General features: G+C 40.3%; 1 protein-coding gene across 2 annotated transcripts; it reads right to left on the bottom strand.

Annotated features, from left to right (window-relative positions):
- Positions 1–441: 441 nt before the first annotated feature.
- b3galt4 (UDP-Gal:betaGlcNAc beta 1,3-galactosyltransferase, polypeptide 4) lies at positions 442–7,838 on the bottom strand. Of its 2 annotated transcripts, XR_005007656.1 has the most exons (3): positions 7,477–7,838; positions 5,141–6,558; positions 442–4,648 (listed from the first exon to the last, which is right to left on the bottom strand). XR_005007656.1 is itself a non-coding variant. In XM_036578961.1 (2 exons), exon 2 carries the CDS (start codon positions 6,374–6,376, stop codon positions 5,267–5,269), a length of 1,110 nt encoding a protein of 369 aa, XP_036434854.1. In that variant the 5' UTR covers positions 6,377–6,558; positions 7,477–7,838; the 3' UTR covers positions 4,876–5,266. The 2 variants fall into 2 exon arrangements, 1 of the variants encoding a protein (XP_036434854.1); XM_036578961.1 differs by lacking the exon at positions 442–4,648 and having other exon boundaries at positions 4,876–6,558.
- Between the last annotated feature and the right edge of the window lie 569 nt (positions 7,839–8,407).

Here is an 8,407-nt window from a genome sequence, read left to right as displayed (position 1 = left end):
GGTAAAACAGCGAGGAACAGTAAATGAAATAAAAATGACAGCAGCAGAGTTTGTGCCTTTTCAGTAAGTATTTTATATGTATTCTGAATATTTTATGTATTGAAATATGTTTCTAAATACATTTAAAATAGTATATTCAGTATTCAGCCAGCACTACTTTATTCTAAGTATTCTTTTCAACTCTGTAATTATACTATGTTCTCAGACTGAATATACAGTATGCATGTACATACATCTTTCACTGGAATCCTGCGTATAGCTTCTGTTTTTTGTTGGTTGTAAGAAAAGAAAGATGACTTTTTCTCATGCCCGCACCTCCCTTATAAAATGGGTGGAGGTAGAGTATATTTTCGTTTTCCTGGTTTTGTGCTGTGTGCAGTGTCTGAACGTTGACCTGATTTGCTCCCACACATCACACACATGCAGTAATTCATATGAATTACACCAATGGAATTTTGTGCTTTATTGGGGATGTTACATGTCTGACACGTCCATGTTGTACAGAGCAGATAACACACGTTCATGTATGAGCTCTTATTAAAGACACACATTGCACATCAACATAACTGGAACCTAAAGACATCCTCAGAAAGTATGCAGTTCTGAGCCAGTGTTCTAGAGCTACTGTGATAAAGGAGTGATTAACCAAGAGGGGCATTATACACTCTACTTCAGCTGGGGTCTGAGGTTCAAGGCTACATGTAAGGAAAAGTTCAGACAGGCCATAAATGCCAAACTGTTGGAAACTGTTCTAGTGTAGGTTAAATTGGAACCATGCTGGATGCTACAGTACAGTGCAAAAGTCAAAGATCACCCTACATTTATTTACTTTGCAGTCATAACGGCCATTATCTACAAGGTATTCATTTCTGAGATTCCACAGGTGTTTCTGTTCATTCTTGCACTGTGAGACAACAACTAAATGCTATGAGTCTGAAAGTATGTGTTGCTGTCAAGAAGCTATAACTGACAAAAAGAAACTGCAAAAAAGTAGAAAATTTGCGAAATGGAAAAGTGCTGCTGGTGTTCTCAGAACAAAGGACTGACTACCCCAACAACCTAAACATCTCTGAATGTGTTTGGGATTACTTGGATTGTGAGAAGCAAATAATGCAAACAACTTCTAAGACTGAACTTTGGAGCTGCAGAAAAATATCCCTGCAGATTTCTTTGAAAAACTGAAAGTCTCCTGAAAGAATGGAAGTTGCAATCAAGGCAAAGAGTGGGTGCACTTAATACTGAAAAATCTGATATTGTATTTAGTAGTTGTGATTTTCTGTTAAATGTTTCCTTCACTTTTCCTGAAAAATGAATAATTTAATAGATAAATTAAAAAAGTAAGTCCTCAATGGCTGTTTTGGTGGGAAATTAAATTAATGAAGGGCGGTCTCTGACTTTTGCACAGTACTGTATAAGCTTTGCTAAATGCTTACATACAGACACCACCTACAGGTACCAGATATATAAGGAAAAATTGTGCAAATGCAAACTAAACAGTCACATTTTATATTTTTCATCACTTATTTCAATTTAGTCTAAAGGCATAGGCACAACATTATTTCTCCTGTCGTTTAACCAGTTTCCTGGTTAAGTCAAAGCCTGAAATGAAAATTGGTTTCAGTGCTGGCGGCAGTTTAGTCCAAGACTAGGCCTTAATCCACACCTGGGAAAATGCAAACAATCTGTACCACATTCTAATAATTCTCTGTAACCGTGAGAAGCTTGTTGAAATACATAAAACATACATCCATACATGAATAAATAAATAGATGTCCCTTGTGAGCGTTAGAGCCTGCTAGACACTCCATTTTTAGCACGCTGGTCCACATCTTTTGAGATCTTTTGAGATCATCTAATACTCTGACCTATTTTTTTTTTCTCTGATCTCTGACTAAATGTTCCACAATTAAGCTTTCTAAGTAAAATCATTAACCATATTCATATATTCCTACTAAATAATCCCATGATTGCATTGATCCAACTAGAAAGAGTCCTCATACATGTTGAAATGCTTGTATGCACCAAATTTACCACAGTTACTTGTTAAATCTCCTGTTGAAAAGGTTCAAATAAAGTGTATGCAGTTCCAGTCTTGGAGGCTCACAACTAACATTCTAGTACTCAAGTGCATATTACTTTTTCCACTTGTCCCAATCTTGACATCAATTTTGACTATTGACTACTTTTACTCAGTCGGGTCTCGGTCTCAGGTACCGTAATTAGCGATATCTTTGAGTGCAAGGCTATCTTGCGTGCAGTCACAGGTAAAAATCTGGACTTGGACAATCGTCATCTACTCTTTTAAAAAGATCAAGGGTTCTTTAGCAAAGGGAACGCTTCTATTTAGAAACATGAGTTCAATAATGGACCATTTCATTCTTAAATGGCTCTTTGCATGGTGGAACAATGGTGATGCCAAGCTTGTAACAATAAAAGAACCCTTTTTCTGTTAGGAACCATTAGGTTCTATGTAGAACAACGTGCAACACATTTCACCATGCAAAGAACCATTTAAGCATAAAAAAATGGTTCCATATAGAACCATAAGTTCCCTTTTCCCTTACCAAAGAACCCTGTCTTTACTTTTTTAAGAACTGGCATTTACAGCATGTTTCAACATCAAAATTTCTGTGTCTTTTCCTTTTCTGGAATAATAACACTCCTCTTATTTACGCTATGCTAATTGACCTCCAGTGGCCTTTCATGGTCTGTTAGCAGAGTGTGCATGGCTGAGTGTGACATTGCCTTAAGGTCACGCAGAGAGAAGGCTGAGTGTAGACTTGCACGTCAGTGCAGCATCAGTCTAGCTCCTGCTGGACTGCTTCACAGGCATTCTGAACACAGCTTTTCCGCACACTGTGCTACCTATCCGAGATGAGTTTCAACATGATGACCTGTTGATTATTCACAGTTCACTCGCTAGACATCACACTTACACAACACATACAGCACGACTAAAAATAACACAGGCCGGAGCCCCTTCTGGCAATTTGCTATTTGGTCTGCTTAACAAAAATGGTCATTTGTGTAATTTTAAATTACCTCTATTAGCTATTTAATATTAGCAATGTTAGCAAGACGTTCTCCTTTAAGAATCTGACCTCTTTCTCCATGAGGCATCCTATTTCATGACTTTGCATAGCTCCTGTATCCATTTACTTTAGTAAACAGAAAATGTCCTTCCTAGTTTTTTTGTGGATTCAACTAGATTTTGCATAAATCTTCAAGGAGCACTTACGAGAGTTTGCATCTTTTCTTTCTTTGGGAACCTGAGTGTTGAGATAAAAGGAGAGATTGCAAAGAGCAATTATATCTTATTATCTGAATAGAATTAGTGTAGGTCACTTTGCATTTCTTAAGTCAGTATTGTACCTATTTTAGAACTTGAACATGATCTTGAATGTGCTTTGCTTTACAGACTCAGATACCACTATCCTACCGTTCATGTCACCTTTGGCAATGTGCATCAGGGAATTAAAAGCTGTTCAATTTGATAGAATGCCCTAAAAGCACACAGATGGGTTAAGTGAGGGAGTTAAAAGCATCATGGGATTGAGTATTGAACACTGTGAAAGTTCCATTTAAACTGAATGACAATGAAATGGAAAAAAAAATGGTGCCATAAACAGCCTAGACATCATGTACTAGTCCTCAAGGCATCCATCCAAGGAAGACCACGTTCAAAAATGAGGTAATTTAAGTTTAACACGTCCCGTTTTGAACAGTCCATTGCACTCTCGTTGCGAGGCATTCTTCATTTGCAAAAAAGCTTTGTTACAAAGAAGTAACATATCGTCACAGTCGGAACAAACTCTGTATTTTCTTTTTTTGTTGCATAATTTGAGAATGCCAGTTGCTGTTTCCACTGTGTTCAAATTTCATGGTGAACAGACCAATAGAAATGGTCCAAAATGACTCTGAATAAAATGTTTGTACATTTACTTACATTGGAAGGTAAATTACTGTTTTGGTGAGATTTTGTTCCAACACTGACGATGTACAAAATACATACAAATATCTTAATCAGTCATTTGTCAAGAGCATTTTGAGTATACAGTGAGTAAGCACAACTTCAACTGGAAGGTTAAACATAACGTTTTGGAAAACGATGACCGTCAGTTTTGCTGCTACTTGTAGAACATTTAACATGTAGAATGTTAGGGCTGATGCAGACTGCTGTTTACAGCTAACACTGAGTAGTGGTGAGCTATGTGGATTATACTTTTGACATTTTTTCAGCGTTTTGACCTACAGAGACGTGCTCAGGGAATAGTGAATACAAATACAGTACAGTGCAAAAGTCCACCCTTCCTTTTTAATTAATTTCACCTTTTTAATTAATTTCATTTCCAGTCAAGCAGCCATTAAATGTAAGTTATTTATTATTCAGGAGATTATCTAAAAACATTAGATGTAAGATGATTGAGTTGCATAACAAAGTGGGAAAGTAAAAAAAAAAAAACATCTGTGAAAAAAAAGAGTTTTGGCAAAACTGGAGTTTAACAATTGCAGATATAGAGAAAATCGCACAAGACCTGTCAGACCACCAAAAGACCATCAGATAAACAGTACTTGAAGCTTGGAGAGACATGGAAAAAAAAAATCCAGCTCCACTCTTGCTTCAGATCTGAAAAATCCACAAGTGTTTCTGTGGATGAAAAAGGAGAAAATTTGCAAATCAAACAAAGAAGCTGCCAATGGTCTGATGACCCCAGAGTCCAGATCTCAACATCATTAAAAGTGTACTTGGGTCATAAGAAGCAACCAACTTCTATAATGGAACTTTGGAGGTGTGGAAAAATATCCCTGCAAATTTCTTTAAAAAACTGAAAGCAAGTTTTCTGAAAAGAATGTAAGCTATAATAAAGGCAGAGGACGGACACAATAAATACTAAAAAAAAGTGTGTATATTTAGTTATTGAGGCCTCTGTGTAATATTACAATAAATAAATGCGTTCTACTTTTTTCATGTTGCTGAAAAATTAACAGTTAAAAATTAAAAGTTAATTAATTATTTTTTTTTATTTTCTTAATGACCATTTTACCTGGAAATTAAATAAATGAAAGCTGGTCTCTGACTTTTGCACATTACTGTACATTCAAGTATTTGATGCTTTGCACATTATAAAAATAAAGCTACCTGTCAACAGTGCACAGTGACTCCTTGTATAGTATTTTATTCCATGTATGATTCTTCAGACTTGGCAACCTCATAAAACGTTCACAGACGTTCTCCTGCTGGCTCTCCAGGTGTTTCTCCAGATGTTTATGACCCAGATCTTAGCCAGTTTCCCAAAACTGCTCTCATTTTGCAAATGCCAAGTGAGATCCGGACCCCCAGCCAGGAGCATGGTGCTGTGGAATGCACATCTGCCCAGTAGCGGAGCATTTCTTCTGGCTTAGTGTGGTGAACAGACACCATGGCCTGGTAGCAGCAGCGCCCATACGGCACAGGCGGTCCTCCAGAGAAGAACGGGCAGTGGGTCGGAGTGATGCCTGCTGCATGGGCACACAAACCCACAAACACATCCTCAGGAGGCAAGGGTTTGGGTAAAGGTGTAGCAGCGGCTGCTAGCGATAACCTTAGCACAGCAGGTCGAGAAAGAACGTACGCCGTTCCGCTGCAGTAATCGGGAAAGACCGTACCTCCGAAAGCAGCTTCGGAGAAGAAGTGCTTGCTGGCCGGGTTGCGGTCCGGGGCCACCCCCATGTGGACCCGGCCAAGATAAAGGTCTGTGAGTTCATTTTCTGATCCCCCCCAGTTGACGTTAAGATAGTGTAACAGTGCGCTTGGGTTAAACATCACGTCGTCGTCCACTTTGGCTAGGAAGCGGGCCTGTGGGCAGAAGCGCCGGGCCCAAGCCAGCATGGACAGCGTCTTCAGAGTCAAGTTAGTGTAGGAGTCCAGGAAGCGACCCTGCACCAAGTCCCCTCGCTCGCGTGCCTCGTCCACTAGTTGCTTGGCCAGAGCCGGGTCTGACGCCTGACCCACCATGAACAGGGTCATAACCCTGTGGCCTCTGACTTGAACCTCCCCACCCCAGCTGTCACGGATAGCCTGCCGAGCCTTCTGGTTGGCAGGGGCTGAGGTCACCAAGGTGATAAGGTATGGCTTGGCACGTTGGCAGACCAGGGGACTTGGCATGAGAAGGTACTCCTCGGGGCGGGTGGGAGGCATGCTCTGAGGGAGAACCCCTCCATGGGCACCTCCTATTCTACTCATTCCTAGAGAAGTCATCCAGGACTCAATGTAGTCAATGAAGAGGACTGCAAGGAGACAGATGAATACCAGCAGGCACAAGACAGGGACCAGCCCAGGATGCCCTCCTCGCTTCCCCAGACGAGCCTTACATGCCCGAAGACCGCAGACCAGCATTCCTGCAGATGACAGTTTAATCACAAACCGTGGGGGTCGTTGCTCTGTGCACTATTCATCAAGCTCACTCCTTTTACCTTCCCTGCTCCACATGCTTTCTCTCCTGTCTAAAATAGGTTAAGTCTGAAGTCCAAGGTTAGAGCACAGCTTGGGCAGGTGGGAACTTCAATTTCACTTCAGCACTGCATGAAAAGAAACCAAACAATTAGGTGAATATTGAGGATACAATGGGTTCTTCTTGGTGAAAAAAAGGTTTCTACTATGTACTATCCTACTGCACATAAATGCCTACAACATAAAATGTAATTCAAACATATAATGCAACAGAGATCCATGGAATAAACAGGAAACGTAAGTAACCTTGTGGAACAACTCAGAATTGTAACATTTTAATGTAGTACATCCAAAACATACTCAGTGAATTTGGATAATAATTTAGCATACACCACATAGAAACGTACGGACTACGGAGCCCCCTGACATGGTAATTATTTTTTAATAAAGCGTGGTCACAAATTACTACACTGAGGCCATAAATTAATATATTGAGGACACAAATGAATATATTTGGGCACATTAAAAAAGTTCCTCTCGTGGCAATTTGTGGCTTCAATATAGTAAACTGTGGCCACGATGTAGTAATTTGTGTACTCAATACAGTAACTCAATACATTAATCAATTAATCCGTAGAAACGCATTTTCACGGCTGAATCTTATATGTGACCTCACATAAAAATTTACTGTGAAAAAGACGAATTAAGTAAATGTACAATCCTGTACAAAATCCGGACAATTATGGACGCTTCTGGTCGAAAAGCTGTGCCAGGAAATAGCAGCCTACACTTAGCACACTGCTAATAATGACGAACAACAACAACCGCCACACTGAGGAAATATGCAACATAGCGAGGTGCTGTAGCTCATTTTAGCTTCCCAACGCTTCCAATACAACGAAAACTATAACATAATATTTTAATTTTTCCGTTCCACCTTAAGTGGTGCAGCAGTTTTGTTCGTTATATTGCCGGTAATGTAATAAATATCAGTGTTTGATATTCTGAGGAGAACAGCAGGTGAAAACAGATTCAGTCATACAAACCTTTATCTTCCAGGTTGGTCTCGCTCACATTCTCCGGGTCCAGCTGCTGTCAGGTCGATGAGAGCATTTTACACACGCCCCCACAGACCACCACAAATCGACCCCACATCACATGGGCGTGTTGTAGAGGAAAAAAACTAACAGATGCATGTCCATGAAAGCTCTTGTGATAATCAGCCTCAGGAATACAACACGTCAAAGCCTACGAACTGCGTATTTCCTTTTGACTTCCAGTGCTCGTTCCGGAGGTTTTCTGGTGAAACGCACTGAATGCCCATGATTTCAAGACGGTCACAGTTCTGGGGCGCTTCCTTTTCCTGGAGCTCGCTGCGCTCTAACTGCGTAGAGCTGTGCGTGCTCGGTGCGCCATCAGGCGGTGCAGTCCCGTCATTGCCATTTTCTGAGTGATGCTGTGCTCATTGATCAGGGGGCCTACGATTTTTGAGCTGGTTTCCCAAACAGGGATTAAGCCTAGTCCTGCACTACGTTTTCATTTTAATGGTGAATCTCCATTGAGAATACTTTGTAGTCCAAGATAAGGCTAAACCTCTGCTGAGGGAAAACAAAGTGCAATGTTTGTTGCAGAAAAGTATAGATCCCCACTGGTCAGATCCCTTCTTAATAAAAATAATGCGTCGCATGACTTATTGAGGTACAGAATCCTGCTGGTAACATCCCATGTAAATAAAAATAATGTGTTAATAAGGCATGATCCCGTTCCCACAGCTTACTTCGTCATGGCCACGACCTAAATTTCTCGTTTCCATGCCTTACTAAATCGTGGCCATGCATTAGCATTAAAATAGAGAGGCCTCGACTTAGTAAGGCATGGGAACGAGTTATTTGAGTTGTGGCCATGACTTAGTAAGGTGTGGGAACGAGATCATGTCTTATTAAACTGTGGTCAAGGCATAATTATCTCATTCCCACG

This window comes from Colossoma macropomum, unplaced genomic scaffold (genome assembly GCF_904425465.1).
Source record: "Colossoma macropomum unplaced genomic scaffold, Colossoma_macropomum, whole genome shotgun sequence".
In the NCBI taxonomy this organism is placed as follows: domain Eukaryota; kingdom Metazoa; phylum Chordata; class Actinopteri; order Characiformes; family Serrasalmidae; genus Colossoma; species Colossoma macropomum.
Note: the sequence above shows the minus strand (reverse complement) of the source record. Positions and strands in the feature narration are given on the sequence as shown.